Here is a 20127-nt window from a genome sequence, read left to right as displayed (position 1 = left end):
TGTACAGATTAGGCAAGACCTGGTTCAAAAATAGTAACTGTGTGAGGGACCTTGGAGTCCTAGTGGACAATCACTTAAACATGAGCCAGCAATGTGCAGCAGCAGCCAAAAAAGCTAATATAATCCTTGGTTGTATAATCAGAGGCATAGAATCAAAACCATGTGAAGTAGTACTTCACTTTATAAAGCCTTAGTAAGGCCACACCTGGAATACTGCATCCGGTTTTGGTCACCACATTACAAAAAAGATGTTGAGATTTTGAAAAGAGTGCAACTAAGATGTTTAAAGGCCTGGAGACTAAAACATATGAAGAACGGTTGCAGGATTTGGGTATGGCCAGTCTAGAGAAAAGAAGGACTGGGGGGGGGGGGGAAGACGGGACATGACAGCAATATTCCAGTATTTGAGAGGTTGCCACAAGGAGGAGGGGGTCAATTTATTTTCCAAAGCACCAGAAGGCAAGACACGAAACAATGGATGGAAACTAACCAAGGAGAGAAGCAAGCTGGAATTAAGGAATAACTTCCTAACGGTGAGGACAATTAATCAGTGGAATAGCTTGCCTTCAGACATTGTGTGTGCTTCATCATTAAAGGTTTTTAAGAAGAGACTGCACAGCCACTTGTCTGAAATGGTAGTCTAAGTCTCCTGCTTGAGCAGGTGGCTGGACTAGAAGACCTCCAAGGTCCCTTCCAACTATTATTCTGATTAATTAATAAATAGGAGACTGTGTATGCTCTGGACAGCTATAACTGCTTGCATCAAACAAATAAAAGAAGACAGGAAGCATTTTGCAATACTCTAGTAACAGAGATATTTGGTTCCTAATAACTAAGACCAAGTCCAATTGCTTGCTTCTTAGGCACTAAGATAGTTCAAAGAAAAATAGGAAGCTGTCCTATTTCCAGGTCAAAGTATTTCCCCCATTTGGCCAGTATTATCAGTTCTCTCCAGGATCCTTTCACATATTTCATGTTACCTGCTTGTGGATCCTTTTTTTAATCAGAGATGTCAGAGTTCAGAGCATGTGCTCTGGCAAACAATGGTGTTGTCCTCCCTTAATGGCTGAAAATTATACACCCTTGACAATTTCAGCAATTTAATAAATAGAAAACTAGGAGGTATTGACGTCGGCATTTAACTAGACACACCTATGACCTGAGGCAAACTAAATGCTTTATCGGCAATCTCTTGGCCTCTTCATAATCACTCTACTGTATTTCCAGTGGGATATGATATTTATATAAGTAATCCAAGTAACTGACAGTAAAAATACACAATAGCATAAAAGCAAAATGAAACATCATAAAAAAGAAATAAAATATCAATAATGACATTGAAAAGGAACTGAGGAAAACAGAAGATATAATAACAATTAGGACACAAAGCTACTTTTATCCTCTCACCTAATTGTCTCTATTCCCGACTGAGTAATCAGTTGCCTTCTGTTAGTCTATATTTAATACTCTTTTTTGAAAAGTCTACACCAAATGCTTCTATAAACAGCCCAGTTGATCAGTCTTTAAAAATTTTAAAAAAAACCACACATTTGTAGGTGGACAGAAACTTACACAGATGGGCACACAGCATGACAAGCAAACAAGCAGATGGGTGTAGAAGGACACAGAAAAGTATAGATGTAGAGACAAAGACAGAGGAATACCTAGAAAGATAAAAACGCAAATCTGGTGCAAAAGATTCATTACAGAAAAACATACCAGAGGGGAGACAAAGAAAACATTCACAGTATGGATATTCTCAATTTTTTATTACTGTACATTGTTTTTAGAATGTACAAACTGATATTCTCAAAATTCCAGCATTAAAATATCTCTTCCTCCTAAGGGTACGCAACATTGAATAAATAGCATATACTTTACTCAATAAACTGTTCTTTTTAAGCTGACAAATCTCTTTATAAGAGCATTTTCCACCATCAGCTAGTGTTTAAACAACTCAAATGATATTTTTGTGCCTTGTATATTTTACGTGGAGTTTATGTGGAGCTATCTGCTTAACATTCCCCTTGATTAAGTTTCATCTTGTTCCACCTAATCAAGCATCAAATAGTTACCAAGTTCTTTATAAAACAATGGCCAAGTGCCTGGAAGGTTTGAAAACCAGATATAAATGTTATTCTGTTTAGGATTAACTGACTGAGCATTCAGTCACCAGGAAAAGAAATACATGATTCAATTTACACACCACTTACTGCACGTTCAATGATTTATTTGGTTTTAGTGCAGGGGTGTCAAACTGCTGGCCCATGGGACGGATGCATCATGGTGAAACCGCGCCCACCCCATTGCCGGCAATGGGAAAAAAGTCATGATACATCGCGACACGTCACGTGATGTTGCGAGTTTGACACCCAATGCTTTAGTGCATGCATGTGAATCCACCCTTGATGATTTGTAAATCATAAGTACAGAGTATTCATACTCAGTACAGAGTATGAAACAAATTGTGGCTAAAACAAACTATAGTTTTATGGAATGTGTGAACACAACCTATAACTGGGATTGGAATTCAGTTGCTATGCATAAAGCACAATGTCACATGACTACACTGCTTAACAGCGGCAGTTCTGGCAATCACTGCTAAGCAAATCACCATGGGTCATTGAGTGAGGACCTCATGTGATTGTGACTTCTAACTTCCTGCTGGCTTCTCCATTGAGTTTGATTGTGGCAAACTGACAGGGATGGCAAATTGCAATTGTGACCAGGGGGAAGCTGCAACGGCTGCGATTTTGAAGACCAGTTATATGCACCACACATTTAGCAGTGTCACACATTCAATGCTGAATGAGTGGACATTAAATAAGGACGACCTTTACTTACATATGTATTAAGGGTATTGGTCTTTTACTGCAATAAATTTAAATTGATTGATTGATTAAGACCTATTGTTTCTGAACAGCAGAAATGCCTTCAAGACATCTTTGAATTATTTATAGGGGAATGTCAGCTAGGATAGATTAGACTTAAAACATAACACTTTAACCAAAATAAGTTTGTTTTTCTAATGGGCAACGTATGATAGGAATGTCTGGTATTTTAATAGGCCTAATCTTATTTCTACTCAATTTTTTTATTGCTGCAATAAAACTATAGTTTTCATTAGAATGAGAAAACTTAATTTCTTCATTTTTCCCTTCTATGGCTTTGAATCTGAACGGCAAAGGAATATAACTTCTGTGCTGATCTCCTAGATTTGTGCAGAACACTATTGCAGTGTATTCATCCACCCTGAAACACACATACACCTTCCAATCTCATTTCCCTCAACTGTTTTCTACACAAATAGTACAGCTGCAACTGTGTTCTATTTTTCTATTGTTGATGACCTCAATGCCTTCTTAGCATGGGGATGACAGTAATGTGCACTGTGTCTCATTGGAACTCAACTGCAATTCATCATTATTTTATCGGTTGGAATTTAATTGGATGCTATCAAACTCTCCTGATACTCCCTTTTCACGCTAAACACTGCTGCAGAAAGATAAATGTCGGTGCTGCTTATAAAGAAAGAGGGAGGGAGATTTTTTTCCCTTCACAAATATTTCTACAATCGTAAGATGCAGCCCTATTTCTCCTTCGGTGCCTAGATAATTAGGGATGCATACACTATAGGTGAGCAGTGCACATAATAAGGTGTTTTGAGTGATTTATGTACTCCAAGCCCAATGAAACATACAAGCACACACATGCACAGGTTTGCCATCTGCTTTGTTCCACATCCGTTTTCTCCATGCCTAATATTATTTTTCTTTATCACTGCTTGCAGCTGAGTCTTCCTCTCTCATAAATTCACCTAATTCTATACCTGCCTATCTTGCAAGTTCAGCATATTTAGTGTGTCAAGGTTTTTGCCACTCAGTGTGATTTCATAAACTCAAGTCTAAAATGAAAAGATGCAAGTCTGAATACATTTGAAAATGTATTACATCTTTCTGTTATACTTTTATATTCCACATATATATTTTTATATTCGTAGATATTTGGGATACACACAATGGTTAGTTGCTATTTAGAATGCTTTCCTGTTGTATTTTTGCATTTCCTTATTTAAATTACTTTTACTATGCTTAAATGCATAGAATCTGCACATATTTATTTAAAATATATGTCACCATACTTGGGTGCTTTTTTACCTTCTTTGTGCAGCTCTAAATAGGGAAGAAAATCCATATTTACTCCTTAAGTTCATCCTGCAAAAATTACACTAACTATATTAAAATAGTAAGTATAATTTTCAGGAATTATAAATACATCATGAATTCTATCTTTCTACTAGGGAAATCAGAATCTGTACTAGACCCTGTTTTAGGATGCAGATTGTCTCACCTAAGCACCCTCCAGATGAATTGGACTGCGAAATTCATGATTTCCATTTTGTTATATTAGTGGGAAACTGTGTTGCACAAAGTGCTACTAAATGCACAGTATGTGAAGAAGCAATAACCTTTGCTGCACAGGTATTTTTTTTTAAGCTGTTAAAAGTATGATTACACATTGCTGGCACCTTGTTGTCTTATATGTACAACAACAATGTTTAATTTCCAAATCAATATAAAGACCTTTCAATGCTATAAAGTCATGTAAGGATGGTGTGTCTCATTTCTCAAGGATAACAACATAGGTATTGTACAGCAGATGCTTATAGTAATAAGGATCTTTTCTGGTTCAAAAACTATAGGCAAATCTTTCTGGGGAAATTATGGGCAATTTGAGAGATTAACAATTTAGATTAATTTATTGCTAATTAGAAGAGAATCTGACCTAAAATTATATGATGGCATTATATTCAGTTAAAATTCTGATTTCAAAATTTATTCTAGATACAATTAGGAGTCTAACGCTCACTAATTACTATCAGAAATAGACTATATTTTGGATTATTCTAAATCTTTTTAACTGTACAAAGTCACCATGTTATTGAGAAATCTAGCTAGCTAGCTAGCTAGCTAGCTAGCTAGCTGATAGATAGATAGATAGAAAGAAAGAAAGAAAGAAAGAAAGAAAGAGTTTTTTAGAATAAATAATTAAAGTATTTATTTACAAGAGCTAGTTTGATCAAGTGGTTAAGAAGTTAGAGACTGATAATGTAGAACACTGATGGCAAAATAGGTAATTAAATACAACTAAAGATAGATTTAAACCCATGTTCAGGTTTATTCCATAAGGACAGCGATATTAGTTTACCCTTATTACATCTACTGAATGTTATTCAAAGCACTGTTTAAGATGATCTGCTCCTTGATGGATGAGAAGAATTTCCTTTCAGGTTACTGTGACCTATTGGTACACATTTGGTAGAGAACATACTTCATATATCCACTGGTAGTTAGAAACTTAGTGGAGAGAATCCAGTGAAATGACTGCAGCAAGATTTTGGCAAAATCTTGCTTGTTAATATTGTTTTACATAAATCAGTAAAGTTTAAAGGTATGGATGTTTTTCTTACTTAAATAATCAAACTTGGAAACTTTGAATGGAGGGGGAGAGGCAGGTTATAGTTTAGTGATAGAAGGCTTTTTAAGGGTTTCCAAATTGTCAGCAGATTCAGGGCCAGCTGGTTCTCAGGAGATATGGTATTCCAGGCAGCAGGCATTGGGACATTTAATGTAAGCAAAAGAGTGATCAGTTTTATTCCCTGGAATTATGGTTTCAATGTCTCTTCTCTTTTTTCAAACATTAAAATAATAAAATAGAAAGAAATAGAAAAATATAAGACTCATATAACAAGCGGACCAATTGTAACTACCTGAAGAGTAGACAGACCATACAAAATATGACTGTTCTATTATTGGTACACTATCTACTATTCCCACAAAAAAAATCATTCTCTCTTATGGAAAACAAATCAGGACTAGAAAAGCACCAGCACTAAACAAGTGAGTAAATTGCTAGCAATTTGTTCATGATATCAAAACAGGACTAAACGGCTATAGGATAATGAATCTGAACTGTATGCCAGACGAATTGAACAGCTCAAGCAGACCAAGGGATATATAATCTGCCATCTTTATTCCAAACATCAGCTAGTTCAATGTCTAAAATAAGGTATGAAAATGAGTTTCTCTACTCCTTTGTCTGGCATCATGAATACACAGCCTTTGAACATGGAATTTTAATTAACAGTCAGTGACTGGCCACAAGTTGCCCGGTGCTTATAAATACACCTAATTCTTTTTCAAAACCTTTTTAAAATTTCAATTTTAATTCACAATTTCCCTGCCAGCATAGATATTCTTGAAGATTCCAGAAGCTGGTGTCCACACAGCTGAAAGTTGCCCAAGTTGGAAACACTGATTGAAACAATTACCTTATTTTTGTAGACAAACTGGATGGATAGATGGATGGATGGATGGATGGATGGAGGATGGATGGATGGATGGATGGATGGAGCAATATTAACAGCAACAGATGTCCTTATTCAAATAATGAAATCCACTATCTCATAAATGAATATTATTATATTGTTGTATGCTTGTTATCTACCATAAACTAGATATGTAAATTTAAATCAAAGTGTTTTTAATCCAAATAACAAAATATCCTGCAAAATTATCTAATTTTGTATGGAATAAAGCATTACAATCAAACTAGGTAAAATGGGAAGGGGGACACCAAAAACATGAAAAGAAACGTGTGAAATTGGTAGTTCTCTCTTTATATTAAGACAAAACCAAAGTGCAAACTTTGAAAGCATGAACAAACTCTTCAGACTGAAAGATCTAGAATAATAGCTATTATCAAAATAGAAATCAAATGCTGCATTAAATATAAGTTTAAATGTCAATATCCAAAACTTTAAAAAAAACCCTCCTAAAATAACAGATATGGAATGTAAATCTGGTAAAAAAAGCTAAGGTAAAAATGCAAATTAATTCTAACAAAATATTGTTTCAAATATAATTTCTGGTCTCTAGCAAAAAAGAAGACAAGATGAGAGAAGACAAAAGATAAATGGATTTTTGAACCCTATGCCAAAATCTGAGTGAAACTGCACCCGTTTTTAAAAATGCTTGAGATTTATGGAGTTAAAATACTTGTATTTTCATAGTTAATTTTTATAAGGGTTAGAATCAATTCCATTTATCCACGTATTCTACTATGACAGAATGTGCATCTGGAGAAGCAGTGAGGGAGAGTTTTGGCAACATAGAACTTTCCCAGGGAGGGGTCTGAATTAAGAGAGGTGTAGTCTGGATGAGAAAGGGTAGCCACACCTTAGAATCTCTCAGAATAGATTTAGGGGATTAGAAGATTCTTTCCATTAGGTGTAAGTAATAAAGGATTAATTTCAATTGGATTTCACTGGGCTTGGGCCAACACCTACACATGAATAGTCATGATGATGTTATTTCATAGGAAAATATAAACATCAACTCTTTCCCATAAAAAAAGATTACAAGATTTCTTTTTCACAACAAATCCAATCCTGAGAATAGCCATGACTTTTCCCATGCAAAATTATAAACACATATGCAAATGAAATGAGACATGCTGCCTAGAATTGATTGTGGGAACAAATCTTTCTTAAATGAGCTTTTCTTGGATTCTAAGCCTTTTTTAACCCCAAGAATTCTGTTCTGCTTTTGAGCCTATGTTTATCTACTTCCATTATCAACTTTTAGATCAGAACCACTTTCTGAGTACATGTCCAAACAATATCTACTGGCCTGCTTCTCCATAGTAGCATTTCTGTAGTCTTATAATTAATAGGCTGATCGAAATTCCATTGAGTTTTAATGGAATCCCTACACACAAAATCTCTATATGGTTTAGCCACTAAAGGAATACAGAACTATGCTTAAAAAAAAAAAAAATATCCCATGGCATTTCCCTAGCACCTTTTTTTTGTTTGTTTGTTAATGAAACAATAATAGCATAGATGGAATTCATGTTCTCCAGTCTTGTGCTTATAGATGAGAAAATGCTCTTCCTTCTTTCAGGTTTTGTGTTGCTATAGATACAGAATTCCTTCCCCATGGGCTGTATTTCAAATACAACCTTCAGGACCCATTAAGCTAACACTTTTGCTACTGTTCAACCACGCTGTTTATTGTTAAACAGTGTCCTTCAGTATAAAGCAGACCAAATCTCTTTAGAATGAAGGAAGCTCAATTGTGTTCTAAAGTGAAATGGGAAGCTTTAAAGAAAAGATTTGGAGGGAAAGGACCTGACCCCGAATGTACAAGACCCAGCAAAAATAATAGAACAGAAGATACTAGGTGCTGACGGGATCCAATCTCTGGTTCACCATTTTGAGAGTTTGATAAAAACAGGGCAATGGGACAAAGCAAGGATGAGAAAGCTATTTGTAATCTTAGATACCTGAAATCCAGTATATTGGAGTAACGAAAGACAGCATGCTGGATTAGCCACAGGTTGGTGATCAGATCCGTGTCTGTCTTTCATTTTTCTTGTTAAAAATACAACTAAGCAAGCCCAAATCCTCAAAGGAAGAAAGTGAAAAGGATGCATCAAAGCCGCATGAACGGACAGAAAATCGTAAGGATGTGTATTCATACAAAACATTCAGAATCGCTTTTCATGAGAGACTATATTTATCCAAAAAGAAGGGAGGCAGCACTAAATTTAAGACAAGAAAAACAATGTGCTGCCATCCCAGTACTCTTAGTAAATCTAAATTGGATTCTTTGATTTTATTTAAAGCGGTCTGAGAAAAAAACAAAGCCTTCCTTTCAATCATATAATCAATACTATGTATTAACATAAGATACAGACGTATGCCTTGTTGGGTCACACAGACCAATCAATATATTTTATTAAAGTTATTAATTTTTATTTCAGAGAAAATGTTACTGTACTTAGAAATGTATAAAGGTCACATGTCAAATGAATAAAGAAGTGTTTAAAAGAAAATGGCAACCAATTCAAATATTTAATGTTATTTATATAATATGTCGGCCTGACTTGGTATACTCTACACAGAAAAAAAGGGGAGGGGAAGGAAAAGAAGGAAGAGATTAAAGAATAGAGAGAGATTAAAGAATAGATAGTTTAAAAGTTCATAGTGAATGAACTTTTAAAGTTATACTTTCTCATTTTTGTTACAGCTTCAATTCACATAAACTTAACCAGCTGTCTCATCAATTCCCATTGAGGTTCATCTGGCATCATTTTTATGTCTTGTTAGAATAAGGGAACCCCACCTTCTAAGACCTTTTACAGAATTTGCTGAATTTGATCTAACTCTACTTCTCAGACACTTAAGCTTTCACTCTTCCTGTTTAGTCAAGTTAGTATGCTATATTATTTTATTTGATTAATTTTCAGTGATATGAACATGTATATTACTAAAAGACTGGCTCTAAACTTGATACATTTATAACTCGTAAAAAGTCAAAGCAAAGCTCACAGCTAAATTTCCAGTAGAGCAGTACAACTAAGTGATTTAACCAGCTGACTCAGTCTCTTTAAACAGATCATCATTCTAATATGATTTCTCCTGAAGAACATCAAACTTACTACTTCTGAAGTATTCACACTACCTAGTAGCAAATTTTTCTCACATCTCTACATTCCAGACCTGATTTCAAGCTGAATGTGATAAGACTATGTACATGTTTCACTGACAGCACTCAGAGACAGAGCAGTTAACAGACCTCCTGCTAAGGAAATAGCCATTTGGTTGACCTCTGAAGAACTGTCTCTGAACTAATAACTGGGAAAATGGCAAAACTGTATTGTGTACAGTGCAACTGTCAGTGGCCAAGGAATAATCTGTCCTCATAAGCTAGATGAGTTCTCTCTCTTATCCTCTGTTAGTGTTTCTCAACCTTGCCAGGTTTAAGATGGATGGATTTCAACTTCCAGAATTCCCCAGCCAGCCAACTTGTTTTCTGTGTCGTCTACTGTCCAGTCCCTATCATCCTGATCTTCAGTGCACATGTATTAATATAGGTTTTCTCAACTGTCATACAAATAACTCTTCCCCATATGAATTGCAGAATCAATAAACAAATAAATATTTGGTTTGAGGTTATGCACGCTTCTACATGGATGTGCGCATTCCCAATACTCACACAAGGTTTCTTGGAAAAGAGAAGAGATCTTGTTTGTTCTCTCACAGTAAACAAGTTATAAATGACTAGTATCCTGCTGTTAATGGCAGCAGAAACAACCAGTGTCTAGAGAAATGACTAGCAAGCAGGCAGAAGTGTCACTGAGAAAGGAAAGAAGGAACACACAACCTCAACAAAATAGGATTTTACCTACAAAAAGAACATTCAACCTAATTTTTAAATAAATCATTACTGCCTGACCTGACTCACTTGTAAATATACACAAACACACAGTCCTTCTCTGCAACTCTGCTAGGATGGAAATCCTGGAGGCTTTGCAGGCAGTAAGTACAAAAAGCAACCATGCCAGAGATTCAATAGAAAAAACACTCTTAATAGTCTACTATCTAGTTTACAGGCAATATTTGATTGCTGCTGCCTAATTACAATGAACTCATACATTATGCTTTAGTTTTTCTAGTTAACATCTGCCCTCTTCCCAAATACAGCTGATTTGAGATACATCAGACTTAGCTGTTAAAATACATTCTTGTCTTACTATTAGTCTCACCAGGCCTTATCAGGATCCTGGCTCACCATAAAACCAAAACAGCTTCTCTCCTGCAAATGTTATTTCAATTAAGTGGGCAGGGAGTATTTATGAGATAAGTACTCAAGATACCTGCAGTGAACACAAAATCCCAGATATCCAGAATTAGAGTGTCCAAGAGAGGTATTGTATACTGTAAGTTCAACCAGGATAGATTCCATTCTTATTTTCTGATCTGAATTTCAACTGATTGACAGCATCTCCATCTACATTAAGCTTCAATTTGTGTTTCATTCATCTGTCCTATTCTATCTAATATTATGACAGTAATTTAGAACCTGGAACAGCTTCTTTGGATTTATTCAGAAAGGAAATAGACTTGGGGCATCAAATTCCAAAACTCAAATAAAATCTCCAAGTAGTTTCATGTATATCATAACAGACAATTAGAGACAAATTTCAGCTGAGGGCTGCATTTCATTTTCAAATAACATAACAGAGATGACACTTCTAAACATGGTTTTGGAATAAAATTAAATTTCTTAAATGTAACTAAAATTAATCACATCTAATCTGATTTCTCCTCATATAGTATACTTAATCAAATCTCCTTTTCATAATACATTAAAATTATAATTCATCAGCAATTTGGGGATTATAGTCAAAACTGTGGAGAGTTGCAGGCTATAAATCTCAGCTATGGGGGAAAGAATATAGTGTAAAATAGACAGTCACAAAAAGTTCTATGTTCTGAGAAAAACTAGAAAAATGTAAGGGACAGACCATATAAGTTTATTCTTAAAGGCTACCAAATAATCAATTTCACCCTATTTTATTAGATATGGGCCATAATGTAACACTTCACTGGATAATTCACTGGATGTCTCTATGCAGACTGAAAAATGAAGAAAAGTAATAGTTTACTTGCTGACACTAATTACACATACAATTCTTTAGACTGTCCTATCAATATTATTCTATTGTTCTTCTGCTAGTTTAACCACACTTCACTCCCTTGAGCTAATGTGGTCTATTCAGCAGAACAGAGTCTTAAATAAAGGTGTGATGATTAGAAGATAGCCCAGAAGGCTAGCCAAGAAACTGTCTCTACAGATTAGCACATTAAATTTACAGGTCTTTATGATCAGAGCTCCCTTAAGCCCATTCATCCAATACTCTGGTACTATGAAGGATGTGGAACTTCTTGAAACAATAACAACACCTGCTGCTGCCTTTGTTATTATTTTTTCTGTCAAAAGAGCACTCATGGCAATTAAATAATCTCACGTGAGAATACTAACCTGACCTAATTAAAAACATTTGGTTTCTCATCCAGGAAGTATTTGGGGATAGGATAATATGGACACAAGGGGGAAAATATCTTCTGCCCTCTCCCACACACACACACCTCTGAATGAATTTATTTTTTATTTAACTTTTATCCTGCCTTTATTACTTTATAAGTAACCCAAGGTGGTAAACATGCTTAATACTACTTCCTCCCCACACCTCCACAACAATAACAACACAACTACAAAATGAATGAGACTAGAATGCTAAATCTTAAGAGAAAAGCCTGGATGAAGCTCAATAACTACATTTTCCATAAAAAGAAGGGAAGGCAGCAACTCACTAAAAAGGATTGATGTTAATTAGGCAGAATGAGCAAAGAACACAAATACATTCTTAATTTCCTATGATCCTACCCAACTCAGGCTTCCTCTATATCCAAGGCCAAAAGCAGTTTTTCAGAAGACAGTTCTGGGCTATGGACTCACCGAGGTATTCTGGCACTGGATGCTGGTACTGTTGAAACGCAGGGCAGTGACACGGGAGGGGCTCCCAGGGATGTGGAAGATGCATTCGTAATTGCGCTGTCCAGATTGCGGCTGTGGCAAGTTTTTGGCTGTTAAAGTGATAGGCTTCACCACACCGACAGGGATGTAAATCTGGGTGCTTGGAAGGATCTGTGGGCAGTCCTGTGAGAGAGAAGGATTTAAAAAACAGGTTTTACACATTTGTTTCATGTCTGATAGCAATGGTGATGAACAGTAACACCAATCTAATTTATAGTACTAGTTTACTATGGTTAGCTCTGGAATAAGGTTATACTGTAATGTGCATATGATATCATTAACCACTTTGAAAAGCCATGTCAAATGACACACTTGGCTAGTGACTGATCTCCATTTGGAAATGCTCTCCCTAAAAGCTTCTCCTTGCTATTCACCTTACTTCAAACTAATGAAGACCCTACAGCCTGTTATTTTCATATTCTATTCTTCCTCACCTGGATGCTCTCAAGATTTGTGGTTTCCAACTCCCAGCATGAATTCTACTAACTCAGCCTCTTCTCCCCTTACCATTCTAGATTTTTCATCGAAGCCTTTCCAGAATTCTGGATCATGCACTTTTCTATTGCACTGAAAGTGATTTGTCTCCAGTTACTCCAGTTTATATACCCGGACCACAAATAAGTCTGACATCTCTGCTTATAGATAGCAAGAGCCATTTAACAATTCAAAATACAGCTTATAAAATGTTATGAATGTGTTCATGTTAACCTAAGTCATCAATTGTTAGGTACTTCTGTGACAGTTATTTAAAAAATTCTGCTTCGGGTTAGTTTCTACTCCTGTGATGTTTACACATATCTGAAGATCAGAAATACTAACCCTAATGTTACTGCTCTGCCCATCCCACCAGAGAAAAAAGTACTAATGCTTGGCTTTACATGAAAAAAGTACTAATGCTTGGCTTTACATCTTATCATGGAAAGGGTATATTAGAAATGGAAGAGCATCTCATAGCCTTCAATTTTGGGGATTAGTAGGCATTCAAGGAGCAATTTAAGAGCATATTAATAGCACCCTCAGGATGACTGTTTTGTACATACATCCAATCATAAAGCACACACCTGTGGGTTTTTCCTCACCACCCTATTGATTTCTCAGATTCAGAAAGCTCTCTAGGGATCAGTTTGCCTTATCTATTTTATGAATATATAGGTATACTTCAAAGCATTGGATGCAGCCACCATTTTAGGTTCTTGTGCCGGTACTAAAGGCAATGCAAGAAATAATGAAAAATATACCTTACAGATTACATCTGTGTCTGGCACCTTGCTTTGCTACACACAGATTTCTAGAGATGTGCAAAATGGATTGAACATGAACCTCTTGGAGCACTGACCTTCTAGTGATTCATGCATGAAGCAAACCACACATGAATGTTTTGCTTCTAATTCAAAATAATATGCGGAATTTTGTTTTGGACACAGACCAACTTGAACTTTTGTTTAGGTGGGAAATGTTTTGAGAGTGAAACCATTCTAGTTTAGTGGTGTCATTGGAAGCTGTCTTGCCACTTGCAGTTCAGGTGTTATTTTTCTGGCTAAGAGAGTCCTGGTTGACAGCCCCACTATGTACAGCAGGCCAGAAAATCAACCCCATAGGAAGCCATACTTTATTAAGAAAGGCTATAATAACTGGATCTTACAAACCTGTTTCTTAGACCACAGCATTTAATTCCCTCATCCCCTTTCTTCCGTCCCTTCTCATCTTTCCTCCTAACATATCAGAAAGCTCTCCACTGCTGAAACACTCCAAACTATTATAAATTTTATTTAAACAAAACATGGAACACCCAATTTACTTTGAAGTTTGTTATATCCAACCACTACCAATTCAAAATAATTTCCTTCAGAATAAAACTATTTGTTTCAAGATTTGAAAAGTTTTTTCATGTACACCTCTCCTACTTTCTGATGATAATGATGTTGTTATTCAAAAGAATTTTAAAAATGAAATCAGGTGGGAGATTTCAGTCCATGCCATAAGGGCATCATGTGGATGTCCAAGAGAATTATTTCTCTTGCTTGCTTGCTTGCTTGCTTTACTATTCAAAGTGTTTTGTTAAGCAGAAGTAATGGTTAGTGGAAATATGGCCCATAACAAATGCTACATAATAGGAATCACAATACATATGTATTTGGAATAATTGAGTTTTCAGTTCTTCTTGTGTGCCCATTGCAAAGAGAATAAAAAGGGTTTGCAACACAATATAGGCTGACAGTTCTGTCACAAAAGCTGCCAGTGAATTAAAAAAACAGAAGGACCTTGGAGTATCAGATGAGCTGTTTACCATGGTATTTCACTATTCAACTTGCTATGAAAGGAAAGGCCAAGGCAATGTTGACAAGAACACTAGAGAAAATCAATGCAGTACAGTGGAAATAATACTGGAGAAAGCACTTCAAGCCAAGTTTGAATTTATCATCTGCTACGAAGCTCATAAGGTGAAACTGAACCACTCTATTATCTCTATCCTATCTCCTAAGCTAAACACACTTATCAAAGTATAACTGTGCCCAAATAAATAAACTGTATCACAGCTTAATGTGATGGCTTGGTTTACACTTACTGAGACACTAACTGGGATCTCATAATGTGTTGAGTCTCAAACTATCCAACTTCATTTTAGCCACATTCAGAGAGAAAATCCACCCACAGGCTTATGAGAGAATAAAACAAATAGGAATGAAGGCAAATATATGTGTCCCGGGATAATGTTGCAGGATCCAATCTGGGTTGGTTACTGGGACCAGAGCTTTAATCTTCCAAGCTTTTGGACTCATGCTGGAGCCCATCCTCAGGGAACCACATATTCTGATAGAGAGAAGTTCCTTGAGGATGGACTCCCGCAGGAGTACAAAGGCTTGGAAGACTAAGCCTCTGGTCCAGATAACCAACCAAGATTGATCCTGCAAAACAAATATAGTGGAAACCATATATTGAAATTTAAGTTCCTTAAATGTAGGCTGAGATAAAATATTAAGCATGATAGTAGGTAGAGTAAGAAAATTGGCTTTTACACAAATCTTTGCTGTTTCTCCAAAATAAAAAGCAACATGTATCAAATAAATTGCAAGCTTAGGAATATAATACCTCTATTTACTTAAGACCAGTACATGCCCTTGGAAAGCAATAATGAAATCTATAACGGCACTTAACTTTATCATTCAGGTGGTAACAAATGTTAACTTCTCCTTGTTGACAGCTTTCCATGACAAACAAGCTACAGAACAACAAGATGGGATGTGGATCCTGACAAACCAAAATATCAATTTTCCTTTTTCTGCCTGTCTGATGTAGAAATACAACCTGCTCTAATATTAAAAAAAAAACCTTCAGAACCTTCAAAAACCCCAAATCTATTACAAGGTTATTTTTCAGAATATCATCCGGCTCTGTCTAGCAAGACTCAGTGCATCTCCCCATTTTCTTGTGATACCAATCCCCAGTAACATATCATGGCATCTCTGGATGCTCTGGTGGAAATGCTGCACCTACATTTAATGGAAAACAAGATTCAGTTATTGATTGAGCCAACTACCATCTGAGTCATGGGTGAACTTTCCCAATTACCCTCAACAAGTGGATGTTCAGCAGCTGACAAAGTAGAGGCCAAAAACTTTTCATAACACTATTTGCTCTCACACTACCATCTTAACTTCCCAAAAGCCTAGCTGCAATACTCAAGAGAGCAGAGAAGAATAAAAATAAACAGGACCAGCCAGGAAAACAGCCCTGGATCCCAGAAGGGCACCACTTCAGCAACAATACCCTGATGCAATATCCAGATTGGCCAACCAGGGCCTAATGGCAAAGGTATTCCTGCTTTAAATAGCAGGGAGAGAATAACATGTTTTCAAGTTAAGTGTTACAGACCGAAAAAACTGGCCTTAGGAGCCTAAAGATATGTATGCTCAGTGGGGACTTCCCAAGAAGCAAACCAGCATATGCTTAAATTTAGCACAATCCAGGAAGTTTTATTCTATAGAACAGAGCATATAGCAAAGACAAGAAAGAGGTGTGTCTTTCTATACCAGGAATCACTGCCAAATACACAAAGGCCTGGTATTTTAAGGAACTTTATAGAATTCTCATCAATCTATCCCTTACATCAATAAATTATCAAACCAAACTAGCTCAGAATAGTTGGCAAATCCCTGCTCCCTCCTTCAAAGCTCCCTGAATATTGAGTTTCCTGGCTTCTAAAGTTCTAACTAGTTTTTCTCATTTTTTCCCCAAAATGAATTCAACATCCTGTTCCTGCTGCCTCAACACCCCTGAGAAAGGACAGGTTGAAAAATTCACTGTTTAGCTATGAATTAGATTATCACAGCTCTTTGATCTTTGATAACCAAATTCATGGGACATCTTGGTAAATGGACTAGAGGCATGTGCTATTATAACTATGCAGAGTCCTTAAAAGTGCTTACAAAAGCAATCTGACACAAAATATGCCTGCCCAGATGCCTAGACAAACACAGTGAATGAGCTAATGTGTTTTTCACCCTAAAGATATACACATTTTAGTGATTTTTCAGCCAGAAATGCTCCAATTTTGCTATGTTATATTTGGCATATAGAGGGAACAGTGCCTAATTGAACAAAAATTCTACCATACTGAAAAACAGGAAGCACCTGGTACCTATAGATTTTTTTTTTCTAAAAAGCTTCATGACTCAGCATTCATGACACTGGAGTGAAAGTTTCTGAGAAAAAATGGCTCTGATGCTAGTCAGGTTTTTCCCAGCTGTTCCCTTTTTCAATAGCCAATTCTAAGGATTAATGAGAACATCACCTTATTCAAACACTATGAGCTTATCAACCGCTTAGCCATCATCTTTTCCTATATATGGAATTTTGGACAGCAGTGTGCGTGACAATATTGCCATCAACCCATTTAATTACACTGTAACGTTCTAAGTTATGCCTGCACAGATACTTTTGCACATCAGTCTCATTTTGTAAGATATCTCTGACTTGGAAAAAAAATCACATCATGATCTATCTGATAGTTGAGACAACAGAATGCTCTAAGCATCTAAAGATTTAAAAAAGTTAAGAAACGAAAGTTGAAAGTGAAGGGTCAAATGTCCTCCAAGTGACAAGATGATAGAAAGGATCATCTTTCTATATTTAACAAGCCGTTTTTCTCATTTTTTTATTTATTGCATTATTAATATCTTTAGAAACAGTTTTTTTAAAAAAATCCTACCAAACTGTCTCAATTCAGATATGCCAAACGTCACATGATGTCACACAACGTATTGGGACGGTTTTGCCATTGTCAGCAATGGGGTGGGTGCAGCTTCCGGATAACGTGTCTGGCCCACGGACCGGCAGTTTGACAGCCCTGCTTTAGCTGCTCCCAAACTTTTCTACTAAAAGTTTCAACTAGCCTCAGAGTCTCATAAATTTTAGAAAAGCTATTATGAACCAATTCAGAATCAATAAAAAGTGACTGTTGGGCAGTTTGGGGGGGGGGGTCTAGACAACAGATTTCCTCATATTTCCCAGCAAATGTGACTGGCATCTTCAGAGGCAAGATGGTCTATGTATCTTCACATATTTGTCAAAGACAGCCTGCCTCTGAAGATACCAGTCAAATGCCAGGAAATCTGTTGTCTAGACCACAGTCAATGAACTCTGAACCCCAATATTGCACAACAAACTGCAGCCACGAAACTCTACACCAATAAAAGTTAACTATTTTATTTCCCTATTTTCATCATTTGTTTTTTTCAAAATTAGAGGTGTATATTATTAGCTCCAAGTTAATGTACTGATAGCTACTTCTGAGGCTACTTGGGGCTTATTTACTAGAAACAACAAGGGGAAGGGAGAACGCTGAACAAAATTGTTAAGGAATAAACTACAGTAAGCACCTGCCTTCAAAGAATGTGTTTCATGAATTTCATCTCTCTCCTTCCACCTGCTTTCAATTTTATCAAATCATGTTTTGATTAGATAAGAAAATTAGGAGATTGTTTTGTTTCACTATCCAAATTGCATCCTGTTGTCATTCAAAGGTTTTGAATTAAAAATAATAATTAGGCAGTCTAGATGTTAGGCGGGAAGTTGTATTCTGACTATAAACAGTCTGAATGCAGAACAATTATTTTAAAAACATAGAATCACGGGACAGCAAGAAAAGTGGGTTCAATTCCCTTTTCAGAGAAGCACAGAAAAGCACCTGTTCATAGGCCAACTGAACTATGCAATGAATAAAGACTTGTGTGGTGCCTACAAAAACACGACAATCCTTCTTCTGTGTAGCTTTCCTTGAAAACTCCAATCGGCTGGAACTCAGCATGCTGGAATTCAAACGCAAAGAGATCTAGCTGGTCTTATACATGAATAATTACTGTATAACTTTATGCTTGCATACAATCACATAGCACCTTGCCCCCAAAATGCTACATAGATTGTGCTTCCCTGGCTTGGCATTCATTCCTAACAGGAATTCAAAAACAATGAATCAGAAACAAAGAAGGGTTAAAAATCTATGAATTAAAAATCAGAGCTAGAGGGATTTTTTCATTGGGCTTTTCTGGCTAAAATGTACAAGATACATTTGGTTTTATTGCATGTACAATGCAATACAACCAGACTCAGGTTTGCCTAAAAGAGCTCTAAGGATTTGCTCAACACTTATGAAAGGGTAGCAATCCAAAGAGACAGATGTGTCTTAAGCCATCCCCTGCTTCCAGAATGAAAGTGGTAATATCTCCTGCCCATTCAATGCTACTTTGATCAGTTGAGTTTGGAAGCCATAAGACAGGGGGTCTTCAAACTTGGCTCTTTTATGACTTGTACACTTTAACTCCCAGAATTCCTCAGCCAACATCCCTGCCATAAGAGAACACAATGCATGAGTGAAAGCTAGTTCCATCCTGAGCAATGAGCTGATTATATCCCAAATCCAGTGGTATTTTGTCTGGCTTACTTTTCTCCAGAAGTAGAAATTCCTGAAGCTATGCTCAAAACAAGAACTGCTTTCATTGGCTGAGTGTGGAATTGCCAATATTTGAACAGATTGCAGTAGTTTGTAGCAACAGTTTCATCTTCCATAATCAGCAAATAATATTTAGCTCACACCTTAAGAAGCTTCTGTGGCTGATTCTTGCTTAGTAAACATATTAGAAGCATATAAATCAGGATTTTGTATTTTTCTGCTGTTAATTAAGTGTGAGCAAATATAGGATGGTATAAGGACATTTGGCTATATATTGATCATTCCTTCAGCACTACGAAGGAAATAGCATTTCTTTATTATTACACAGAATTCCTTGAAAATACATTTATCTTCTTTTCTAAATTTTGTATATCTGTGCTACTGAATGCTAAGAGTCTCATGTGGATTCTACTACTGGCAAAAGTATTTAACCCCTAAGATTATCAGTTGATTTGAAGGAGAAATTAGAGACAGATGGTGTAATCAATGGGATTCGAATCAGATGTGTGTGAAAGGTCCTGCCTTATTTAAAGAACAAAATTCTGGATATTCACTATCAAAGTCTGATCTTCACAACTTGAGTAAACCAAAGTAGAAGTTTCTGGCTTGAATGAAAAAGTTACAAAGAAGCCCAAAACAATATCCAACAATCTGCAAGCTCTCTTTTCTTCACTACAATGTTTGTGATTCTATCAGAAAAGTACTCAGTATGAGGTTTGTGGGAGTGTAGCA

General features: G+C 36.2%; 1 protein-coding gene across 7 annotated transcripts in view; it reads right to left on the bottom strand.

Annotated features, from left to right (window-relative positions):
- PLXNA1 (plexin A1) overlaps positions 1–20127 on the bottom strand; it is a 452635-nt gene that overhangs the window by 126101 nt on the left and 306407 nt on the right. For all 7 annotated transcript variants that reach the window (XM_039321819.1, XM_039321814.1, XM_039321820.1 and 4 more), the window contains one exon: positions 12369–12569. In XM_039321819.1, coding sequence (XP_039177753.1) covers positions 12369–12569 — 201 coding nt within the window. The remainder of the gene's footprint in view (positions 1–12368; positions 12570–20127) is intronic.

Source organism: Crotalus tigris, unplaced genomic scaffold, assembly GCF_016545835.1.
Source record: "Crotalus tigris isolate CLP2741 ecotype Arizona unplaced genomic scaffold, ASM1654583v1 scf7180000023829.5930981, whole genome shotgun sequence".
Classification (NCBI taxonomy): Eukaryota; Metazoa; Chordata; class Lepidosauria; order Squamata; family Viperidae; genus Crotalus; species Crotalus tigris.
This window is presented reverse-complemented; position numbering and strand designations above follow the sequence as displayed.